Below are 26673 nucleotides of genomic sequence, written 5' to 3'. Positions count from 1 at the left end.
TGACCAATTAAGTATTAATTCTGATACTAGAACTTCGTTTACATTTACTGTTATGACTAACATCAACAAATACTGAATCTTCTAAAATTCTTTTTCAAAGTGATTGTGAAGATAGATTGTAAAACTTTTAATTAATTCTGATTATGTGCGATTTTAATTACCGCTTTATGGATGCAAAACTTTTTCGACCGATAGAAATTCTTAAAACTGTCGCTTTATGAATACTAGAAACTATGCTCATAAACTATACGCCAGTCAGATGAATACTGTACAATCGCGATCATCATTATCTTCGGAGTGCATATGATTTGGATTTGACGGTTGAATTCGTGTTGTTTATAATTTCTACAATATTGTTCTCAGCGAAATATTATTTGCTCTTAAATATGTCTTATACATTAACAGTAGGTGAAAACACTTGAATGTAGATATAAGGTTGCGAACTTCTTCCCGCCATTGGAACGCGTAAACATTTTTACTGGTGAATGAAATCGCATTACAATATGTATTGAAGTATTTGTGAGTGAAAAAGTCGCCACTAGTTTGACAAGTAGCGGTGGATTGTTGAGAGGGAAAAAGTTTTTTGGAGCACAGCAAGCCACTGAACAGCGGTGGTAGCAAGGAAATTTTTAGTGTTCACGAAGTAGTTGGAAAAAATGCCTCTACTTCGAAGGAAACTCTTCGAAAAAGTCTCAGGTCCAGAACGCCTCCGTGATAGCGATGAAGTGTTTTATTGTGAGACAACAAACGAAATCTTCAGTAATTATGAGTAAGTTTAATAACAGTTGGATGTTCATAATAAGAAATGAGTTAGCCCAAACTTGTTCTAGATAGGGCGGATGTTTAAAGTAGACAGCACGCCATTTCAATATTTTTTCAAAAAATTTGGTTTTATTAGATGTGATAAACGAGATATACTCGTTGTCATTTGTTGTATTTGATTATAGTGCTATTACAAAACAATTGTAAAGTTAATTTTAATTCATTATTAGGGACTACTTTCATCGTGTTATGCTGATTTCTTCAATTGTATGGAGTTGTTCTATAACTGGAAAACCAAACTTAACTTATGCAGAGGCATTAGAGTCAGAAAAACAAGCTCGTAAGCTGTTAAGAAGTTTTCCTCATGCCGTGAAGGGACCACTTCTACTGACAGCCTCTCACACAAAACGCAGCTCATTGAACGAGTTGTTGGAAGATGTTTTCAGTTTTATCAAGGACCACTATTTCAAGGGTGAAGAACTAGATGCAATGGATCCAAATAAAAAAGTATTCCGGAACGTAACCATACTAGAAGTTGTTGCCCCGAAGTAAGTATTGTTATCTAGCTATTATTGTTTTTTTCGGTTTATCGAGTACAAAGCTTAGGATTCTTAATGTTTACGCATCAGATACCTGAAGAGGTTTTGTCTTTGCAATGTTTTTGCATTGTATCCGTGTCCGGATATTGCTCTCGACGTTTTTATCTGAGTTTACATTTGAAAATAGGGTTTTCCAAACTATGTAACACCTATCCGATTTTTGTATTTAGCCGTTCATATATAAACATAAAAATTACAAGATTAAACGTATCAATGAAATCATTTTATTTTTCTCAGATTTCCACCAAAATGCGAAAACTCCGCTCTTAATTAGAATTTTCTCTAGTTCATTTTTTATTTGAGAAGTAATTCGATAGATTCATTGCTTAGTTTCTTATATTTTAGTGACAAGCAACAACCATTCCCCTTTAATTATTTTTCGAAAGTAATAACTTTCGACTAATTTTAAAATAAAACAAAAAAAAATTTTGTCAGGAAACCAAGAATATATTTAGATAAAAGTAAGACAAAAGTTAACTTTTTATCTAGCTGAGCTAATGTTTCACTATTATGTGAACTTACATTTTTTTTTGTTCGATAAATTGAAAAAAGCGAGCATATTTTCTCATTTAACTTCAAAGTTTTCAAAGCACGGGTATAGCGTAATGGGTTAGTCGATGTCTTTCACGCAGCCCACCTGGGTTCAATCCCCAACCCCGCACAAAGGGTCAGAAAACTTTTCTGGCCCGAACAGGCGAATGACCTTAAGGTTAAAACCACCATAATTGTAACAAAAGAAATCTGAAGTATTTTATATATTGGAGAAGGATTCAGCTTAGAACGGTTACGATTTCAAATACATCTATTCTCTTCTATTAAATTAACGAAATTATAGGATAACGGAACTACTGAATCTCAGCTCCAATAGTCATTTCATATACGAAAATCATTAGAGTGAGATCTATATTCGATAATTTTACTTAATGAGTAATTAGGGTAACGGAGTTATTTTGGAGGGGCTGGTGTCCACTAGGAGATTGATAGTACCTATTAGCTTTCTCCGGACAGAACCAGCCTAGATGCTGTGTGGAATCCGGCGGAAAAAATAAGCCAAGAATAGATCCACTGGGTTCCTGTTTCCATGTCGTAAAAGGTGACAAATGCAGTAGTTTTTAAGATAAAAATTAACTATTGCGCCAATCCTTTAATATTACTAGGTTAATAACATACATACATATTGAATAATAAAAAAAAAGTTTGATAAATTGATGATGATTCTTGGTAGCCGGTTGCCCAATCTATTCAAAAATTTGATAAATAATTAAAATAATAGACAATCAAGACGCGCGTGAAATCTGTAGCCCTTTGGTGATTTAAAATGATTTGATATAATTATTAGAATATGTCACTACAGTGAATCGACTATTTTGTCTGGATCTTATTCACTCGTTTATTTTGTAGTAGGTCATTCCATTTAGAAAAAATGAGGAAGTTACGCGATAGTATTTTAAATTTTCTTTCAGTTTTCACAAATAAGAACAAGGAATCAAGACTTCCCGGGATTTCAGTATCGGATATTGTTGAAACGTTCACTCGGGAAGTCAGTGAGTTTAGTGGTGCACCCGAGCATCTTGAAACCGGAACATACTGAGTCTTCACATTGACAGTCTTCACATTGACAGATGCCGTCGTCTATGATGTTGTTTCTGAACAAGTGTGCCGGTAGTCTTGAATGGTTGCTTATGAGTTTTGATATAATGACAACTTCTCGTCTGCTAAATCCGCCATTCTTGAACCACGCTGATGTTGAGACTGTTGGAATAATTGCGAAGCAGAACCTGCCTTTTGTACCGGTGTTCCAATCCCGTTGCCAACTGGATACAGCTCGCGCGTGTACCGGAAACTTTAAATCGATGCTTGAGAATTTAAATGTTTCAAGTTCACCATTTTGATTTGCTGATTTGGCTGCTATATCCGCTGCTTCATTCAGTGGTATACCTGTATGTGATGGAACCCAGATGAACGTTATCGATGATCTCTTACTTTCAATTTTATCAACGAGGTGTTTGATTTCGAACCACGCCTGAGATTGGTATGAATGTATTCTCTTGTTGGACAGACTAGTTAAACTGCTCAAGCTATCTGTTAGAACGACATATTCTGCTGTCTCCAATGTAGCTATGATTTCGGCAGCTTTTCTCAAGGCCAGAAGCTCAGCGTGCAATATAGACACTTGATTAGGCAATTTCGTTGCGCTGATGGTTCGCATCTGCTCGTCAACTACGGCGTATCCCACGTCCGTCTTGCTTTTGGAACCATCAGTCGCAAGTAGATGAGCATTAGGATACTTGCGTAGCAGAGTCTGCTCCACTACTTTAGATGTTGAATCATTTCGGTCCCGTGAGATTGCATAATGAATGGTATAATCAATTTTTAACTGCTTATGTCGAATGTTCAAATCATAATGAAAACATGGTAGAGTATCGATAGTATCTACCCATCCAGTGTATGACCTGTATTGAAGGACATTCCGCCGTATCCAGCTGGCCGAGTGACCTTCTAATGTAGTCCTGACGAACTTTTCATTCCATGTTTGAATGGAATACCGACGTTCAACGAATTTCATTGTTGTTATGTCTCTTCGGTGTTTTAATGGCATTATACCACTGATAACTTCTAAGGAACCAGTATGTGTAGTTTTAGTTGATCCCAGTGCAATCCTTATACAGTTCCATTGTATACGATCGAGTATGATCGTATCCGCTTCCGGTGCGTTTCCGAAGAAAATTGAGGCATATTCTAAAATCGGTCTAATACAGGACTTGTAGATCGTCAACATTGCCGTTGGATCAGATCCCCAGCTCTGACCGGCTACTGATCTCATAAAGTTAGTGTATGTAGCTGCTCGATGCTTCACACTCAGAAAGTGTTTTCGCCACGATAATGTCGGTGTTAGATGAAGGCCTAGTAATTTCATGCTTTGTTTATATGGCACCTGTAGCCCGCTGATGCTTATTGTTGGAATTATATCAACGTCGACGAAGCTTTTTGAGAATATTATAGAGCTGCATTTATTTGGAGCCACCTGAAGAGCGAGGCTTTTGATTCCTTCAACAGTTTCATTAACGGCCGTTTGTATGTTCCGGATATTTTCCTCAAGATTTGACCCTCTATATGTTACGGTTATATCGACTGCGAAATCTATTCTTATTACGCCAGGGTTTCGGGTCTCGAACAGGTTATGGATAAAGATGTTGAAGCAAAGAGGACTCAATGGTGAACCTTGTGGGAGACCCACCCATGTTGTCCGTTGAAGTGAATTTGATTTCTCCACTGCCGCTGTCAGTCGGCGTTCTCTAAAAAGGCTGTACACCGATTTAATGAGGCACTCGTTAATTCTCATATTGCGCATTTGCTCAACCAGTATGTGGATCTGAACATTGTCATATGCGCCTTGGATGTCAATGCTACATGCTATAACCTGTTCTTTATTTTTAAAAGCTATCTGTATCTCATCAACCAGAAAGTGGAGAGCATCGATCGTGCCTCTTCCTTTACGAAAACCACATATTTCATCTGGAAATAGTCTATTACTTTTTATATGCCATTCTATTCTCTCTTTTATCATGTTTTCATAGCTTTTGCGAAAGCATGAAGCTAGCACAATAGGACGAAAGGAATTAGCATTGGTAGGTGGCTTGCCTGGCTTTAGAATAGGGACAATGCTGAATGATTTCCATACATCAGGAATTTCTCCCGTTTCGAAAATATGGTTTATTGCACAATCGAGGTCATCTATGGAGAAAAATCTATTGTCGTAGCAGCCACAGGTACATTGCTCGAAAAGCAGCGGTTTGTTGCATGCAGATGGAGGTGCCAGTTTATCGAGTAGATCGTTCAGTAGATTCTCATCGCGTAGTCGTTTATTTGATGCTGTGTAATTATTTTTGAACTTTCGCCCATGTTTCCATAGTGACTGCACTGAGGTTTGCGAGTCGAAGCTGTTACAGAGTGCTTGCCATGACTCCTTTTTTTTCTTTTTTACTAATGATTTAAAGTTCTGTTCTGCGGCTATGTACTCAAGATACTTCTCGTACTCCAGCTGCCGACGCCATGATTTAAATTTAGTACGTCTATCATCGAGTGCTTGTTGTAGCTCATAATCCCAGTATGGTTGTGGGATTTTCCTAAATCTGTTGGAAGACGAAGTTGGTGTTGCATTTTGCAAGCTCCACCAGACTATTTCAAAAAACCTCTCATATGAAATGTCCCTACTTTCTGGGTCCATTTTTCCTTCCAGTAGAGTGGAGAATTTATTCCAGTCAGTTTTATTGTAGTTGATCTTCGTAGTGGTTTTCATCACACCATTTGATGTCGTACCAAAAGTGATTGGGAGATGATCACTTCCGTATGGGAATTCCATAACTTTCCAATCAAACAATAGACTGATATCTGCCGATGCGACAGTAAGATCTATTGCACTTGGGGCTCGATGTCCATCGATTCTGGTGAAACTTCCATCATTCAGCACGACTAGCTGTGAAATCTCGAGCGCTGCTAAAAGATTATCCCCACGTTGGTTGTTGCGATCACCACCCCACAGAGGGTTCTTCGCATTCCAGTCACCAGCTGTTGATAAAATTCTCGAAAATGTCCTGCGTTATTGTAGTGTTAGGGTGGATATATACGGACACTATAGCAAGGGATCCTAAATTGCATCGTATTGTACAGGCGACAGATTCTATTTGTGTTGGTGAAGTGAGAACCAAAGTAGTTGGTTGAAATTCAGCTCTTGCAGCGACTAGCACTCCCATTGAATTTCGTTGATGGTCCTTTCGGAATATATGGAACCCTGGGATCTCGAAAACTAATGAGGTATCCAGATGGGTCTCCGAGAGACATACTATGGACGACATGGTGGAGTTAATCAAGTTTATTATACTTGCTTTTTTATTCAACGCTCCTCTACAATTCCACTGAAGAAATTGTAGGGGAATCATGTCAGTTGGTGTGCCATTGGTGTATTATTATAATCGGAGTGACCCCAAGTAGTACTTCCTCCCGATCTTCCCGAACAGGTGTATTGAATGCATCATTAATTGCCTGGAAGGTAGCCTCTGAGCTTAAAGCATTATGTATGGCCTCTCGGACACCACTCTCAATGTGCAGTTCCAATTGCGGTATGTCCTCATCAGTCGCGATGCATCTGCGTTTAGCATTTGAGTTATTCAATCCCGATGTTACAGAAGTAGGTAATTGGGTTTGGTTAGCTTTTGTGTCATTCTGCGATGTTGGTTCGATATGTTCGATTGATTGGCTATTAGTAATAGTATTTGGTACTCCGATATTGGTGAACCAGTCTTTCTTGCCTTGAGAGTAGCTTTTTTTCCTTTTGCGATCCATCTCCTTGCGTTGGATGATTTTCGGGCATAATTTCATATTATCAGCTTGGTGTGCACCTTTGCAATTAATACAAATGGGATTGTTGGTATAACAAATATGGTCAGCGGTGGTGGTCGTGATTTCTTCCGCACAGCGTTTGCATTGTGCTTTGCCTCTGCAGTTTTTTTCCGCGTGGCCCAGGCGCCAGCATTTGCGACATTGACGTAGAGGGTATATATATTCATTCACTGGGTAAAGTACCTTTTCAATATTAATATGTGTTGGTAATTGCTGTCCTGCAAAAGTAACAATCACAGTAGTTAACGGTTGTTCAATACCTTCCACATGCTTGATCACCCGTCTGATTTCAACTATTTCTGGATTATTGATTTGCACGAATTTTCCTTTGTCGAATGCGGTGGCTGTATCTAATCCTTCCTTGTCGACTTCCAGTTCAACGCGTACGACACCTAGCACTTCGACTAACCGTTGTGGTATGGAAAAATGGACGTTCTCCATTTCGCATTGAGCAAGCTCGTTGGCTGCCTCCGCAGAGCTCATCAGAATTTTCATACGGCGTTTACCAAGCGGCGTAGCTCTTATATATTTCTCACCAAATGAAGTGATAATTCTTCTCGCGATTGTAGTAGGTGAAAGATTGGCTTCTCCACTGCCCTCTCCTATAACTACGAAAGGTCCCTTTGAGTTAACTGGGTATAGCCTCAAACGGCGGGAGACTGTATCAGCTTTGTCTATCATTTTATTCCAAAGAATCGAATAAGCCGAACAATAGAATCAAAGGTGCTATTGTTTAAATAGAAATTTCTGTAGCTGAGTGTAAAACGACTGTTCTTCACCGAGGCTAGAAACAAACTGTGGAACATACTGAGTCGCGCACAAATACTACACCATTCATTTTGATTACAACCAAAACTGCACACTTAAATTTTTTAGCTGAGTCTCGGCAAAAAAATGCCGAGATTCGCACAGCCGAGTAATCAGCAATCATCTCGGCAAAAATAAAATAACTGAGCGTCTCGGCACCCTGAAATTTGACAAACGTCAAATATTGCCGAAATCGTCAGCATAAGATTTACTGTTTGCTCAGTGAAACGTTCACTGAATATTCGGCAATCCAATAAAACAAAAAAAATGAAAAAAATAAATTACCGAATCATCAGTAATTAAAAATCTAGTCAATTAATTTTGTTTGTAATTTCTATACATTATAAACACGCTATTCAGGATCAAAAATTCATTTTATTACCACTTAAAGGAGGCTTACAAATTTGTTGCCAGTAGTGCTTAAAGCCTCTACCTGAAAACATGTAGCATAAAAAAGCGGCGTTTCTAGATGCGGCTACCTTGAGTCGAGCTGGAAATATGAAAATAAAAATATATATTGATTTTTGGTTTACAAAAATGTTCAATATTTAATGATGCATAGACGATATTGTTCAAAAAATAAACTTACTTTGATCTATTTATTTATTTATTTATTTATTTATTTATTTATTTAGGTATAATCAACAGACACAATATGGTCCTAATGATAATTTCTAGTAATATATAAAAAATTTCCAAGTATCCTACTGCGTGATAGATTGAAGTCAAATCCTGATGAAACGCGGTTGAATGATCTCTGCAAGCCAATAATAGCATTGTTAGCACCGTAGTTAGTTCGTCGTAAAGGAAGTCGAAGAAATGCACTGTTGCGAAGAGCCCGGGGTCGGACGTTGATATTAATTTCGCGGAGCAAAGCAGGGCAGTCAATCCTATCGGTCAAAACATCCGCTATCAGTGAAGCACGTGCCACATCTCGACGAACTTGTAGTGTATCGAGACCGATTAATAACCCGCGACTTTCGTAGCTTGGTAGTTGGTGAGGATTGTTCCACGGTAAGCGCCGTAGGGCGAAGCGAATGAATCTGCGTTGTATCGATTCGATTCTATGAGCTCCGTTTATGTAGTGAGGGTTCCAAACGACAGAACAGTACTCCAAGGATGAACGAACAAGCGAGCAAAACAGAGATTTTAAACAGTGCACGTCTGTAAAATGTTTAGCCATCCTCATAACAAATCCTAGGTTGCGAGAAGCTTTAGAAACGATATAGCTGATGTGTTGCTTGAATGTCAGTTGCTCATCGAGAAAGACACCAAGGTCTTTAACACACGTCGTTCTGACTATCGGGGATCCTTCCAGAAAGTAATCAAAATGAAATGGCTCTTTCTTCTTCGAGAATGTGATGGTCGAGCATTTGTCAGGATTCAATTTCATACGGTTTACTTTACACCACTCGGCGAAGCTCAACAACTGTCGTTGAAGAAAACCTGCATCTTCTGGGCTTCGAATGTAATAGTAGAATATTGAATTATTCCATGCATTGGATTATGTTTTCGCATATCCCCCAAAGTTTTGTCTCGATGACGCTTTGAGCCCCGTGTTGGGTGTTTTTCCCTTATAATCGCGAGTGCTCTGATAAAGTCGCTTTTTATAAAGCGAAACATGTCACTATATTTATTCAATATTTTTACTTGCAAGTTTTTCCACGCTTCTTCGAAGATTATTCATTTTTTCACTCGAACGCGGCAATAAATGACAGCTGTCGTGCTGAATCTCGGCAACAGCTAGCACATATTCCGAAACCTCGGCAAACGTCTCTGCTGATGTCGGCATATCTGTTGTTTACTGATAAATTCAGCAAGCAATTATGCCAAATTCCGGCAAAGTGAAGCATTTTACCGAAATATCAGTGAATACATTTAACGAAGTTCAGGAACATGCGTATTGATTACTGAGCAATCAGCAAATTTACGTGTTGCTGATCAGTTTCGGCATTTTATTATGCCGAGCTCAAGAAATGGTTTCAAGTGTGTGTGAGCACCTGGTAAAAATATATTATGTTTGCAAGAATACCTCTGTTACCTTGCTTCTTAGAGCTGAAGCAAAGATATTGTGTCCCATTCTATCACAATTCGTTGGTTGAAAGTCAGCAATAGAGTTAGTTTTAATTATCAGTAATAACTATATGACATGGTATCTGTTGGATTATTGTGATCTGTCCCACTCAGTCTCTCCACATTCTCCATGGGAAACTAACTAGATTCGCTCGTCGAAATTAACCCGGCCGTCCCTTCCATTTTTTCTCTGTCTTCCACCATTCATTTTTCGATCACTAATCCGATCTTCATGCCGATTCTAACCTCGTCGTTTTCTTTGTCTTCTACCATCTTTTTGGTCACTAGTTAGATCTATATACATGCCGATTCAACACCGTCGTTAGTCCACGCTCGTTTTCCACCCCACCCTTTCACCAACCTTTATATATCATTCTCCTACCCACTTTTTTCTCCTCCCTTACCATTTAAGCAAGTTATGGGGTTATAGATTTTGTTTTAATTGTTAGTGTTAAGTCCAAATGGATCTGTTGGATCATTGTAATCTGTTGATACAAATGATGCGGAGGTTTTGTGCCTGCTAGAGAAAGAGAGATTGCCAAATTTCATTTCCATTAGGCTTTTTCCTGCTCCCAAATAAAATAAAAATGAAAGTTGAGTAATCGGCAAACTAATATTGGGACTTTACTAATGAGTTGACTGTTGGTACAATAGCTCTAGCTGAATTTGGGTACAGATTAAGCGACAATGTTGCATGTATAACATATACATTACATAATGCTTCACGGTATAATGTTTGCATAGGATATTTCGATTCTAGAGAAGCATTCAGTCTAGTACTTCCAAATAGCTAAGAAGAAAAAACGATTTTTTGAGTAACGAAGATATCAAACTTCAGTTTCATAAATTGTAATTTCCAGTAAGGTGCAGAGAAACATTTTCTTTTTATTGGGTGGCTTTCTCTCTCTTTCTGCACTCAATTTTCTGTATATTCGGAGTTTACTCATCGGATATTCACAAACAAACATTCAAACGACAGGTCTTATAGTTCTTCAGAAACTTCACGAATTTGATTCAGATCTGACTTCTGGTTCCAAAATAACAGATCGAAAAATTAAAAATTTCATTTCATGCGCACCAAGGATGATGAAAAGACGTTAAAAGCAAAGTCTTGGGCATTACATTCCTTTTGTGGAATTTGGCCTTTCTGTTTCAACAGACTTCGCAGCCGATTCTTAGTCTACAGAATCATTGCATGACTAGTACCTATGGATACTACTGACACTAAGAATCCTTCCAGGTCGGGGCTCGAACATACGACAACTGGCTTGTAAGACCAGCGTCATATGCATTGAACCGCCAACCCGGGTCAAATTATTTGTAATGACGTGTAAATACCATCAAACTAACTGGTAAATTTGTATAGTTTTCAGATCTAGTTAGTTAGTGGATACAACAACTACTACTCCCCGGTTTCCGATTCCGGTAGCATCGGAAGTAGTGCAGAAAAATTCCAATTCAATTCGATTTCTCAGCGACAGTTGAACAGATTTTAACAAATTGATTTCAAATGAAGGCCTTATTGTCTTATAGGCTAGTGTTAAATACAGGGTGACGAGTATCAAAACTTTAAAACCGTCATATCAATTGACGCTGCAAACCCATTTTTTCTCGTACACTTATTGATCCGGAATTTGTCTAGATTTACGGTCATGTGATCCGACTCTTAAACTGTCACTTTTTTGTTGTGAATACTATACTTTCCTATGCGGCGCCATTTCAAAATTTACCCTCTGAGAATGTAATATGTTTTGAATCGTGAATGTCTCTTGTTGTATCTAATGTATCAACATATTTTTTGCTACATGCCATCGGAAATATGATCATAATTTTATGATAAAATTTTCAATTGTATAACATAATCTCGATTAATTCAAAATTAAATTTTTCTTCAATGTTTTGTATCAACTCGTATTTCGAAAGCTCAGTGATCTGTAGAAGGATTTATAGAATCTAACTACCAACAGATTCGATTTTTTTAACTTGAACGTGTATTACAATAACATTGAAGTGTTTCAGTAGTACACTATTGAACAACCTGTCTGATTTGACCCATGTCAGCACCAGCCAATCAGAACTCGTTCTGAGGAAGAGAACAAAATATCTGCTGCTGTACAGATGCAAAAGATGAACATTCCACTTTTTAGCATCATTTTCTGAGCAGCACTTGTAGAAACAAGGCATACGGGGAAGCAACATCGAAGACATCACGTTTTTGGAATGAAGCAAGCGCCGAACAGCAAAATTTTGCGCACACCAAAAGCCTGCCAATGGAAGTCGTCAGTCGTCATGGGAGCGCTGCTCAGTTAAGTTGTCCGGAATTTGAGTCGGAATTCGTTGTAAGTTCCAAATGCACCTACTGATTCTGCCCTACATTGATTGTTCTTCTTTGGAATCCAATTGGAAATTACAATGAATTCCGAGTCAAATTTCGGACGAGTTTGCCGAGTGTACATGTCAAGAGCCTTTTCATTTCTTTCTAAGTGCAGATCCTGTTGGTCGGGACAATTCAGTCCCACAGATCACCATTAAGAATTAATTGAATATTCTACATTTCTTACGAAAAGCATCAGATTAATCAAAATGGAAGTTGAGGATGCTTCCGCCGTCACTAACCCATTCAATTACGACGGGCAACGCTCTCACGCAATTCGAAAATGAAAGTATTGATGTAGACTATGTTTTTATACTAGTATGGGTGTAGTTTAGGTGGTGGCGGCAGTATTTCGACGAGCACCTCAATGGCGATGTGGCGGAATACGAAAGTGGCGGCGCGGTAACGAAATTGGGAACGCGTGCGGAGGACGATAGACAGCCGGTCCCAGACCTAAGGCCGCTGGCATTGACCAACTACCAAGCGAGCTACTAAAACACGGTGGTAATGCACTAGTGAAAGCACTGCACTGGGTCGTTACCAAGATCTGGGAGGACGAGCTTTTACCGGAGGAATGGATGGAAGGAATCGTGTGTCCCATCTACAAAAAGGGCGATAAGCTGGATTGCTGCAATTACCGCGCGATAACTCTGCTGAACGCCGCCTACAAGGTACTGTCCCAAATCTTATGCCGTCGACTTTTACCGATTGCAAACGAATTCGTGGGACAATATCAGGCAGGATTTATGGGCGAACGCGCTACCACGGACCAAGTGTTCGCCATCCGCCAGGTGTTGCGCGAATACAATGTGCCCACACATCACTTATTCATCGATTTCAAATCAGCCTACGGCACAATCGATCGAGAACAGCTATGGAAAATCATGTACGACTACGGATTCCCGGACAAACTGATACGATTGGTCAAGGCTACGATGGATCGAGTGATGTGCGTTGTTCGAGTATCGGGGATAAACTCGAGTCCCTTCGAAACTCGCAGAGGGCTACGGCAAGGTGATGGCCTTTCGTGTCTGCTATTCAACATTGCTTTGGAGGGTGTGATAAGAAGAGCGAGGATAGACACGAGTGGCACGATTTTCAGAAAGTCCGTCCAGCTACTTGGTTTCGCTGATGATATTGTAGCACGCAACTTTGAGAAGATGGAAGATACGTACATCGGACTAAAAGCTGAGGCCAAGCGGATCGGACTAGACATCAATATATCAAAGACAAAGTACATGAAAGGCAGGGGCTCAAGAAAAGATAACGTGCGCAGGACGCTTCGATCGAGCAAAATTCGCCGTCGTACGAAGTTAACTATCTACAAAACGCTGATTAAACCGGTTATCCTCTACGGGCACGAGTCCTGGACAATGCTTGCGGAGGATCAACGCGCACTAGGTGTTTTTGAACGTAAAGTGTTGCGAACCATCTTCGGCGGAGTGCGGATGGAAGACGATACGTGGAGAAGGCGAATGAACCATGAACTGCACCAGTTGCTGGGAGGACCAACCCTCGTCCAAACCTCAAAACAAGATAATATTAAATTTATTGATGTCATGAGCAAGTGTATGAAATTGGATATGAAATTTGCACCTTCACAAGTTACTACACTTGGAGGCAATATCAATAATCTCGTATTTGCTAGAAATATCATTGTAGAAAGCCATAGAGATATGTCATACTTTCCATATCATTGGTCTATTGTATCACTGATCAACCCTGCGAATTAACGACGAACAACAACAACAACAGGTCAGCTTGGAAATAGATGACGGAAGTCAGTGGCATCCATCGGAATTCGAATCCATCAGTTATGTCTCTAACATTACCCACCGGCCTTTTTCTTTTTTCAGAAGAATGTATCAAGGCCAACGTCACTCGTTTCTCTACGACAAGATGACACTATAATTCACATGGAAAGTTAGTCGAATTTCATATCTCATTCCTTCTTCAATATATTGAAAATCTGTGAAGTTTGGCAAGAAAAAGAGTTTAAAATATAAATCTAAATTACTCAAGAACCTTTTTGGAAACTAAATCTACTGTTGAGAAGAGCACTGAAATCAAAAAATCGTTTTGTATCGTTTTCTGTCATCATCGATTCTCAAAGCGTAGATACTGCACATTATACGATTTTCACTGAATGACTGAAAGGGTAAATGAAAGAAAGAACACAATTTGGAAACTACTATTCCGCTTTTGTCCTTGGCTGGACATGAATCTCGTTCTCAAAATTTGCAAGCGGAGCTCAAAGTGACACTTATATTTCGTCATTTTCGTGTATTTTGAATCAATGAAAATTATTTTTATTAGCTCTGCATGTGATTAAATTTTCTCTGATCTGCAAAGATGACCAATTGTCGCTGAAGGAACGTCGCATCCTCTGAGCTGCAAAAAACATGGTAAATCTTAAGGTCATCTTCGAATGATACCCGTGGTCTTCCCAAAGAAATATTAACAACGTTAAAGTAAAGCAAGAAGATCAAAGGGCCGAGAGTACTCCCCTTCGGGATTCCAGATGTTGCGAAAAATCGTCCGAAACATAATGGCGAATTTTAATCAATCATGAATCATGATAATTTCTGAGATATGACTGTATCCATCGTATGACGTTTGTATCAAAACCAAGAACATCAAATTTCACAAGAGGTCATGGTTAATTTTATCGAAGGCAACGGAAAGATCAGTGAAGAGGACGTCCGTCTGAAAACCGTTTGACATAGCGTTGGTACCTTTAAACGTGCAAGATATTGGTAGCTGCAAAACGATATGACATAACATAAACCCGTGTTGGAAATCATCTATATACTGCTTGCAATGGTTGAAAATTGAAGTCAGTGTTACCTTTTTCAAACAGCTCGGTGATAGCGCTTATACTAGTAATGCCTCGATAGTTGTTTATATATGTTTTATCATCCTTCTTGAAGAGCGGAAACATAAATGAAGCCTTCCATAAATTGGGCAATACTCCCGTAACTGTGACATTCTAAACAAACGGCGAATGGGTGCGATCAATCCGGTTGAACATTCCTTCAGGAAGAGTGCTAGAATGCCGTATGGGCCTGCATTTGTGGAAGCCTTCAATCTAACCATTGCCGTTTGTATCAATTCCACGTTTATATCGATAGAGTACAATGCATAATTAGATACAGGAACATTGATCTCTATTTCCTGTGGGGATAAAAAATCGCAGAAGAAGAAGGCAAATTTCTCGAGTACACAAACCAATGCGATCACCGATCAGCGCCCCCTCAGAAATCACTTCTATCTAGTGGCGGGCGTTTGCCCGGATTACCCAAAGCTAGGAGCTATCCCTCAGTTAAGTCCGAACGAGCGGCCGCGAGGTCGGACAGCAGGTCATTAAAAACGATGAGGCGTAGCCGCATTAGACCTTTCAAAATCGCAGTAAATTAGAACAAATTCTAATCTGTTATGCCAAATGATCATTATGCCAAATAACTACTATGCCAAACAATCATTATGCCAAACAGAATTATACCAATAACAATATTCTAGTGATTAGTGCCTTCGGGTATATGGTTTTCTGGACTTTGGCACATTCTGGGATTTTTTTTGCATTTCTCATATAGAAAGCCTATGCAATCACTGTGTAAGCCGAGTGTCATATACCATTCGACTCAGCTCCTCGAGTACGCAAAATGTGTGTGTGTATGTGTGAATGTAACGTTTGTTTGCACTTACTTTTCTCGAAAATGATCCCATACAAAATTCCTGAATATTATTTGGATCCGACTTCCGGTTCCGGAATTATGGGGTAAAATATGCAAAAAATTGTGAAATAGGTGCACCAACTTTCGTTGGTCCTAAACCAGCTTTACTACTTTCAACTAACACATGGATCAATAAGTCCCGAGACTAACAATGGAAACAACAGTTTTTTGCAAAATTTCTTTTTAATCAATTGACATAATCACCTTTTAGGGTGATACAATGGTTCCAACGTTTTTCCAATTTTTCAATACCATGTTTATAAAAAAATTATCTTTCGCTTCAAAATAAGCTTCAGTTTTAGCGATGACCTCCTAATTTGAGCCAAATCTTTTTCCCTGGAGCCTTTTTTTAAGATCAGCAAAGAGCCAGTAGTCACTGGGGGCTAAATCTGGCGAGTATGGGGGGTGGGGAAGCAGAACAAAGCCCAATTCGTTCAATTTCTGAATCATCGACTCGTTGCTGTTTTTGTTCCATCGAAAGCAATCGCGGCACCCACTTGGAAAAAACCTTTTTCATGCTCAATTTTTCATGAAGGATAGTAAATACACTTCCATGTGATATCTGTGTCATCTCAGCAATCTCACGGAGCTTCACTTTACGATCTTTCATTATAATTTTTGTCACTTCACTGACATTTTCCGGTGTAACGGCTTTCACAGGTCTACCCGAGCGTTCCGCGTCATTTGTGTCGGTACGACCACGTTTAAACTCGGCGAACCACCGACAAATCGTTGCTTTTGATGGACAAGAGTCCGGATAACATTTTTCAATCCATTGTTTCGCTTGCACGGTGTTTTTACCCATTAAAAAACAATGTTTTATCAAAACACGAAACTCGGTTTCCATTTTTTTAACAAACTACAAAACGACTTTACTCCAACCTCGATAACTCAGCTGTTTTTGGTCGGATCGACTTAAAATTTTGACCCGTTTCAAGCAAAGGTTAGTACTCTAGAAAGACGTGGTTACTGGTTTACTACGAGCGCCATCTCTGTTTTAGTCTCGGGACTTATTGATCCATGTGTTAGTTGGATAAAGCACAAGATTCGTTCTTGGGCTGCATCCAAACATGCCAGCTACTGGCGCAGCTTGCAAACTTGCGCTTAGACTAAAGCATTTCTACCAGATTTAAATATGAAAATGTTAAAGTGTCTACTGCATTTCTCCAAGCATCATTGCAGTATTCTGGTCAGAGCTCTGACTGAACATTGCAAACTCAATTATCACATGGCTACTATTCAACGTGCTGAGTATTGTTCGTGTGATTTGTGTGAATGCGATTATGGTACTTCATCCTCATATCCGGGTTTTTGGTTCTCCATATATGGTTGAGTCTGTGTATGCGGAGCTAAAATTAAAGGATATTCTCTCGTTTCTCACCGAATATGGTAAGGAGCTATAGTCAGAAGGGTTCATCGTTCTTCCTGGAGTGAATGAATCCCTTCTGTATTCACCTTAAATAGGGTTTAGCAGATTGTTTGGCATCCTTTAGGGGGTACCGAATTTACTTCTGCTCGTACATACTGCGAGTCGTTCTACATTCTTCCGGGAGTGCAGTATGGTGTCGCTTTTGTAAGATCTCTAAATCCTCTCGGGGGTTGGAGGTTTTATAAACAGCAGACTGTTCGGGACCTCGTAGAGGTTCAGAATTTACTTCTGCTTCCCCTAAATGTGATCCTCAGCAGATTGTTCAGCAGGGGTGCAGAATTTACTTCTGCTTTTATGTGTTTTTGTGTCGTCAATTTTTCCCATCCTCCTAGTCCAACCCTTGCCATTTCCTTTCAATCCTTTCCTCTTATATATCGGGAAAATGATGCTAAAAACAAATTGATGGCAAGTACGCAAAATGTGTGTGTGTGTGTGCGTATGTGTGAATGTAACGTTTGTTTGCACTTACTTTTCTCGAAAATGATCCCATACAAAACTCCTGAATATTATTTGGTTCCGACTTCTGGATCCGGAAATATAGGGTAAAATGGGTTGTACGACAATCTCTCGAAAACCATTTCCCAGAAAAGAAAGCAACGAAGTATTTTTCTCAGAATGTACCATTCTCCAGAAAACCATAGTCACGAAAATATCAATTAGTAGAAAGACATACAACAGAATGTACCATTCCCCAGAATACCTTCTTCCAGAAGAAGCAAATACCTAGAAACTGTTTCCCCATAATGGAAAATAATACAGAAACAACATAGGAACAGATCTTTTATCAGAAAAGCATCTTCTAAAATCAGGCGCGTATACATATGGGGGGAGAGATTAACCCCCCCCCCCCCTCTCCGAAACTTAAGAAATTATTAGAGGATTCAGGGATTAGACCGGACACGTTGTTAAACTGGACAGCTTAAATATCTTATCAACCTGCTAATATTTCAATTCATAGATTGACTTTGTAAACGCGCTTGGAGATGGCGCGGTAGAAATGATTTCGATAAAAACCCAGTTTTAATGGATTTTTTTTTTCAATTTCTAAAAGGTGTCCGATTTAGCCCCGGTCTCCCCAATATTATGAAAACACACCTCGAAATTTTTTCTGGGTACGCGCCTGACTAGAATGAACCAGTCCAACGAAAATAATTTTCACGAAAATTTCGTGAATACTCATTAACTGTAATTTCCAAGGCAACTATGCTTATTTCAAGCTTTGTTAGTCTGAAAAAGAGGGTTCTGAAAATAACGAATTTGATATAAAATAATCAAATTATATAATGGGCATGAAATCATTTAGCTATATTTATTTAAATTCAAAGCTTCTTTAAATTGGGTATTCGTTTCTGCATATAGTTTATAGTAGCAAGCTAACCTTTCGTCGTTTATTCGGTCTAGTGATAAAGGGTAGTAAAAAGCACACTACCATTTTATATAATAATTTTATTTAATGCTTACACAATATTCTGTTCGTCATAGATGATTCAGGTCGAGACGGCCGAAGGCCGCGAGTGCGCCGCTGCCCCCCCCCCCCTCCCTCCCCCCCCGCAGAAATCACCTCTTTCTAGTTGCGTGCATTTGCCCGGATTACCCAAAGCTAGGGGCTATCCCTCAGTTAAGTCCGAACGAGCGGCAGCGAGGTCGGACAGCAGGTCATTAAAAACGATGAGGCGTAGCCGCATTAGACCTTTCAAAATCGCAGTAAATTAGAACAAATTCTATTAAGCAGCATGTTGATCTGTTATGCCAAATGATCATGCCAAATAACTATCATGCCAAACGATATTATACCAATAATACTATTTTAGCGACTAATGCCTTCGAGTGTATGGTTTTCTGGACTTTGGTACATTCTGGGCTTTTTTTTCTGGATTTTTTTACTTTCTAGAGTTTGTATTTCTGGAGATTAGTACTTTCTGGGCAATAAATTTCTGGGGAAAAAGCTTCGGTTTTTTATGTTCTGGAGAATGGTTTTCGAGGAAATGTTATAGAACCGGTAAAATGTGTTAAAAACTTTATACCATCACTGAAAAGGGCGAAAAACCGTACAAAAAATTTCTAAATCGACCTCAAATTTTCTCCAATTGATAGTTTTTATCAGTTGACCGTCTACAAACCGATTTCAGTTATTCTTTCAAGAATCGAAGAAAATTATTTTGAAGAATACCACAGTACTATATATGATAGTATGATTGATATGAGAAAAACATCATTTGCATCGCTAGGTGGATTAATGCAGGTTTTTTTCTGGATTTTATTACTTTCTAGAGTTTGTATTTCTGGTGATTAGTAATTTCTAGGCATTGAATTTCTGGAGAAAAAGCATAATGTATTTTTATGATAGATCGAGACTGTATTTAGTTTTTTTGGTGAAGAATCAGGAGAAAAAAAAATAATGCAGAGTATCAGTTCCATAACCGAATGTAGAGCGTAAATATATCCGCCTCCAACATTGTATTAATTTTTCCAATACAAACTAGTTGATGAGCATGATTATCGATTTGAGTTTAATACACTGAGGTCTTTTTAACGCAGATTTCCAAACTTACGCGGTTTTTTTACGCATATTTCCAAAGTTACGCGGTTTTCTGGTTTTATCTTAGAAACATCGAGATTATCGCATGAAACGTCGAGATCTGGTGTCATTCCGATTTTTTTTAAGTCAACTCCTAACACTTAGAAAATTTTCTATATTTACAAACAAAATTTCATGTTACACTAGAAAATTTAAAAAAAATTTCTAAGATATTTGGTATAAAAAAATTCTTTAGTTCTGCGGGTTTTATTTTACACGGATCTCCGAAGTTATGTGTTTTATTTTGCGCGGTTTTTATGCGGTACGTTTCCCTCGCGTAAAAAGAGACCTTAGTGTAGTCTGAGTGATTGTAGTGATTATTAGAAACAATCTATAATACCCACATACTATTAACTCAATTCGGTAACATGCAATATGTGAACGAAATTGAATGTTTTTAACGTAATTACTGAATATTCGAAAGAAGATAGTCCGAACTAAACTTTTAAATTAAACTCAACTGAAGATTTTTGATATTGAACGTTTTTCTGTAGCTTCGAATTGAATAATCCTATCTGGAAAGGATGCTACACTGGCACCTTAAAACCAGCATTTGACAGATCTGCTGTTCCTGTTCAATGAATTGACTCAAATAAATATACGAGTACTGGTACATTAAAGGATGGGTTTTATCGTATCAAAGAACGCTCTCTACCAACTCTTCACACAATTCAATCAGTGCCATCAAAGAGAGACGAATATCATCTCAGCCACAAAAAAACGGCATAGTTCATTTAACATAGAATGAACACCAGTGCGAGAGGCAATTTCTCTCGATGACCTGTCTGAGCATCACGGGTTAGCACGCTGCTGTGGAGATTCTCTCTGAAGCAACCGGTCGCTCATTCTCGTTTTGCGATCCGATTCTATACGGGCAGTGGATAATTGTAATAAAATCATTTTACTATTGCCGCTTATTCTAACTATGTGCATATAACCTTTGTATGAGCTGTATCTATGAAAATGTCTGTGAATGCTCCACACAAGGGTTTTGAAATATTGCAACCTAGTATGAGAATCATCAAGTCGAATCATTGATTCGATTTTCTGCGATAATTGTCAACTTGCGATTCTATCTTGGTAAATTCCACACAGCACCGATCATTGCCAGACTGTATATGTTTTGTTAAGGGCCGTGAAATACTCAGAGTATGAGGTGGAGCGAAGAAATGTAGAAATATTCTCTCACGGTTCATGCATTGAGAGGCAATGAGTTCTTGTAACTTGTAACAGTATTTTTCTCCTGATGATCTCGAACGATTTGTCTTTCGGTTTGAAAATTCCACATGCAATTTCAAAAATTTGCGAAAGCAATATGAATATGAGTAACCGTTTTTTTAATCTCATAAACTTAGAAACGGCTTTGTATTCGATAGAAGAGAAGATAAACAAACTCACTTGTTTATACGCCCATTTGAACAGATCACACAGAATTGAATAAAACTATTTTGGGCGAGACGAAGTTCGACGTGTCAGCTAGTTAATTATGATTCCGAATCTATATATTATATGTTTTATATTTGCAGCATTAAAACCAGTCCCGTTAAAGCGGAGAAGCTGAAGTACCGAGTTCAATCGGAAGATGGTCGTAAACCAATCGAGTGGATTGTAAGTGCTGAAAATATTAGACGCGATCGTTCCTCCACAACACGTGACAAATGCAAACTTTTTTTAAAGTTGCACGTTGAACAGGTGGCTGGTGTGTTGAAAATTAAGGAAGCTTCGCTTAAAAAGTATGTCATTGATGAAGGAATTACAGCGGAAAGGATTTTCTTTGGCAAGCCACCTGATTTTGAACAATCAAAACGCTTAAAAAATGCTGAAGAAAAAAAACATCGCTTACAACTGGAAAAGACAAACTCATCTCCCCCGCATCAAAAGCAGAAGAAAAAAAATAAAACAAATGAAACTAGCAACAAAGATGCAAAACAGCAAAGTATTTCAAAGTACTTGAACAAATCCACCGAAGATTGTAGTAAACCTGATGATTATGATGAAGATACCAAATCTGATAAAAAACTTAAAGAAGAAATAGAGAGAATTCGGAGAGAGAAAGCAGAAAAAGAAGCATTAGAAAAGAAACGACTGGATGAACAGAAGGCTATACTCGCAGAACAGGTAACAATTGCGATTAAAAAATATAATCGTGTTCTCGAGGACCAAGAGCTCTCTGATCAAAGAGTAATTCCGACTCCGACACCAGTTGTCACCATAATTGGCGAGAAACATTTCAGTACGTTCATGTATATTTTAGAATTCATGACATCATTTGCTGAATTGCTTTCAATTAAGGATAAGTTTGCCAACGGACTGACAATGGAGCTTTTAGAAAGAGCATTGTTACTGAAAGAGGTAAATGGACCTCTCAGTGACATATTTCAGGTACTGTTAAGTACAATTTTTTCTCATCAAATTGAGGAAGAAAACGAAGTAGCTGTCAGGTTTGATACCGCCGCCGATTGCGGAAATCGTAAAACTGGGATGGCAATTCTCAAAAAGGCTACAGAGGCTGCCATATGGTGTGAATCTCATTACTGTTCTAAACTTAATGAGCTACCAATGGATTCCACCACCATATCGGAGCTGCTTCGTCTTCATTTTTTGACCTCTGGTGCTCTAATCGAGGAAAGGGGAGCTAAATGGCGATATTCAATGAGAGGAGGATATCAAAGCTATGATGATCCTGGTGTGCAGCTTGTGCTCGATTATCCGCATATATTTCGAGCTCTTAAAACGTACACTGTATTTCAACTCCCTGCTGGAGATATTCTGAAAATCTTGAAATGCCTTATAGACCAGTTATTAACGTATGGAAGTGTAAGAGAACTGGTAGAGGAACGTATTGAGAAGTCTAGGTTAGCTAAACAGCAGTATCTCACGGCAAATGTTGCGAAAAGAAAACGCGAAGCTAGTGTAGCTTCCAAAAAATGGGACATGAGGGGCGAAATCAAGAAAAAGGTATGTTCAGATGTCTAATATTTTAAATAAACTTTAACCCTTTTTGTTAGATCTCATTATCCAGACGAGTTTTTGTTTGTGATCTCCTTATATGTAATAAACCCTTGCTTTCCTGATATTTACCACGTTTAAATGTTCGTTTTCGTGTCAGCAAAAAAGTAATGAGTAAAAATAAGTTCTTTCAAATCGTCTGGATCGCTCAAACAAATCATTCGAAATCGATTAGAAGTTCATTTGGAATTCAGAACAGAGAAAATTCAAATTCTCGGGTTGCTACTCTCACAAAAATTGACCCAAGAAATGTTTTCTTATAAAATATGATACAAAGCATAACTGATATTTTTGATATTGTTTTTTAAGGTGGTCGCTCACGAAGGGTCATTAGAAGAGAAGTTATCTCTCCGTAAGGAGCTGGAAAATCAAATGGCTCAGGAAATAATTAAAATGGACGCGGAGGCAGAACGTGACATAAAAATATTACAAAAAGATATTGATAAGTTTAAGGAAAGCTTCTTTGACTATCAAATATATCTAGGTACCGATAGAGCTCATCGCAGCTATTGGTTATTTGAGTCACTTCCTGGTTTGTTTGTGGAACATGATCGAACGTTTAGTGGTAGGTGTCTTGATTCGCCTACTTCGCATATACCAGGCTTAGCTTCATGCCCACCGGATCTAAGAAAAAAGTTTATTACTCAAACTATAATGAACAACAAACTTAGTGAAAATGATAAAGAAAATCAAGTCGTTGCAGGCGAACTTGTAATTGAAAAACTAATGCTAAGCGGCTGTGCTAAACTGAAAGGATTAAATGACCACAATAAGACAACCATAAATGGTATTACAGATGAAACTTCGGGAGTTATTAAAAAAGAAGTGCTGACACCAACCAATGAGGAGCTCCTCATGTGTACTGCAAATCCGAATGCTTGTCCAGTTCACACTGACAATTTCCCTGGAACTATTCGATGGGGTTTCTACCACACTGAGGAACAAATAAACGCACTCATAGAAAGCCTCAACTCACGAGGTATACGCGAAAAAGTGTTGCGCGAAAATTTGGAGAACGAAAAAGAATTGATACTTACACATATTAGAGACTGTCCAGTCGAAAAGGTAATGACTAGTTCATCTCAGAGAGATACGATAATGGCTGAAATCATTTCGAAGTATAGTAAAAAATATGATGCTCCTAATTTTAATCATGAACCAGGGACTGACGCGAATGTTATATTTGAAACATCGTTACGTGAGAATTTGTTGGAACTGGAATCAAAAATCACAGTGGGATATTTGGGTTGCATGAAAGTTACGGATCGAGATGAGTGGCGCGAAGCTCTTGAACAGTTTGAATATAAACAACTTTCCGAACCACTTCTTTATGGCCCCAATCGAGTGTTAGCGATCAAAGAAAAAAAAGACGACCAAGATGAAACAGATGAAGGTATGGAGGACAGTGTATCGGACGATGATAATAATGAGAAGCAGCATGCTTTGAACGATAAAGATCCCGGTTACGATTTATCTGAAACATCTAATGAGCCTAATGATTCGGACGACGAAACCATTTCACTGCATGATGCCGCAGTTTTGAAGGATAAAGTTCATTCCTTAGCCAAGGCATTACTTCAAATCGAACAGTGTATCGATTCCAAGTTCTTCCGATATCCATTCGGTCCCGAGAAACAAACAAAAGACAAGGCAACGATGACGAAGAAAATGATCCAAGGACAGAAAAACATAGCTCGATGGGAGGAAACATTAATGCGCGCAACAAGTTTTTCGCAAATTTTTCTCTATTACAACATACTTTACGATGCTATTCAATGGTCTAGATCTGCAGAACGTATAGCTTGTATGATTTGCCGTCGAAAAGGTGATCCGGATATGACGTTGCTTTGCGATGATTGTAATCGTGCTTGTCACATGTACTGTTTAAAACCAAAACTGAAACAAGTTCCGGCTGGAGATTGGTTTTGTGTAAAATGTCGTCCAGAGGACTATGCCAAAAAGAAGCAAACCAAAAAACGGAAGGTGTTCGTTGAAGAAGAACCTGTTGAGGAAGAGCATACAGAAGAAGAACTTGACGAGACAGCTGTTGATGAAAATGATGAAGAAGAACATTCGGACGATGATATGGAATTTATGTGCAAAAAGTGTAAAACAGGAGGCGCCACGGCTGTTTGTTACACTTGCAGTACAGCATATCATCCAGAATGTACCAAATCTCTAAGTGGCACACCAAAAAAGAGGTGGAATTGTGACAAGTGTCTCAAAAAATTGTCTAATGAATCTGGAAATTCGAAGAAAAAGAATAAAAACAAGAAAAAAAATAAAAAGAAAGTTGCAGTTCGTTTAGTCGCTGCACCTATTCAAGATGATAGTTATGAAAACTCTGAGAATGATGCTGTATCTGATGTCGATGAATCCTACGTGGAAGACGATCCTATTGAGGAGAATACCGGAATCGAGCCTACAGATTCCGACAAGTTGCAGGCAAATACCTCGAAAAAACGAAATTACAAACGAAAAGCCTCTGACGAGGAAGCAAGCAGCAGTGACGATGAGCCTCTTATTTCTAAGGCTAAACGAAATCGTCGGTCATTATCTAAACGTTCCATGTTCGATGGCTATTCTGAAGATGAAATCACAGCGGCTGAGCCAGTTATCAAATCTAGACGATCCACGACGACAAACCCTACCAACGATGATTTAGATTCATCCAGCTCCCGTCGAGCTAGACGTACTGGTGATAATTTACCACTAAATAGTGTAGCTCTATATACTCTACTTGATGATATACTAAAGCATTCAGAATCGTGGCCATTCGACAGACCAGTTTCTGTTAAAGAAGTGCCAGATTATTATACCATTATAAAAAATCCTATGGACTTTGCCAAGATAAAGTCAAAATTAAATATGGGCGAATACACGATCAACGAACAGATGATGAATGATGTACAGTTGGTATTCCGCAATTGCGATCTTTACAATACAGATGAAACAGAAATTTACCAGTAAGTTTTTTTTAATACATTTCATAGATTCGTTTGAACATTCTAATTATTTGTGTGTATTTTGCAGAGCTGGTCGAAGTTTAGAACGTTATGTATTGCAACGCGCTAAAGAATTATCACTACCGTTCAAACCCAGTGATATGCTAAAAAATGACGACTCCTCAAGAAACGGCAAGCTAACAGCTTTGATCAATGGTGATAGTTGTGTTAGTGATTATGCAAATGGGTCCGGGAAACGCAAAAGCACAAAACTGTAAGCACGAATTTGCGCTCATGGTCTGAACTTACATAGTATTCATAGGTGTTTTAGCAAAAAATTCAATCGTGTTTCTCTTTCACAATAATTTCTGGTAAGAAAAAATATACGAACATGTTTTTTATTGTTGGTGTTGCAATTAGAAATAGTGTCGTATCTTCCGCATCTCTGTCATGACACGATATGACATTAACTGTAAGCAAGAAATAAGTTATAAATACATCCCATTTAGAAGTGTCCCGAAAATCGCATACTATGCTTAAACATTATCTATATTCGTGGGTTCATTCAGCAAAATTTATATTTTAATCTTTTTATTTATAACAATCGATTACGCTAGATTTAAGAAATTGTGCGTTTTTGTATAAATAGAAAAAATGAGAATTTCGCATCTAAACTCCCATTAGTCCAATGCACATCTCGTTTTTTAAACGTAGCCTTTGAGAATTTTATCATTATTTTGATCTGAAACGTATTTCCAGTAGTACAGTGTCCGTAAAAAAGTGACTTTTACAATTACATAACAAACAAAGCTTTGGTATTACATTCCTTTTGTGGAACTGGACTTGTAAGACCAGTACGCTATGCATTGAACCGCTAACCGGACCAATTACATGCATTATTTCAAGGAAACATTTTTCATAAGTTAACTGTTAGGTGTTTTGCTTTTCTCATACACGCAGAGA

At 38.5% G+C, this 26673-nt stretch overlaps 1 protein-coding gene across 1 annotated transcript; it reads left to right on the top strand.

Moving 5' to 3' along the window:
* On the top strand, positions 1-26337 carry LOC131440734 (bromodomain adjacent to zinc finger domain protein 1A). Its single transcript, XM_058612265.1, has 5 exons — positions 1-769; positions 993-1310; positions 21283-22714; positions 23075-25731; positions 25799-26337. Exons 1-5 carry the CDS (start codon positions 657-659, stop codon positions 25986-25988), a joined length of 4710 nt encoding a protein of 1569 aa, XP_058468248.1. The 5' UTR covers positions 1-656; the 3' UTR covers positions 25989-26337.
* The last annotated feature ends 336 nt before the right edge of the window (positions 26338-26673 follow it).

The sequence above is a fragment of the Malaya genurostris genome, chromosome 1, assembly GCF_030247185.1.
Source record: "Malaya genurostris strain Urasoe2022 chromosome 1, Malgen_1.1, whole genome shotgun sequence".
Taxonomy (NCBI): Eukaryota; Metazoa; Arthropoda; class Insecta; order Diptera; family Culicidae; genus Malaya; species Malaya genurostris.
This window is presented reverse-complemented; position numbering and strand designations above follow the sequence as displayed.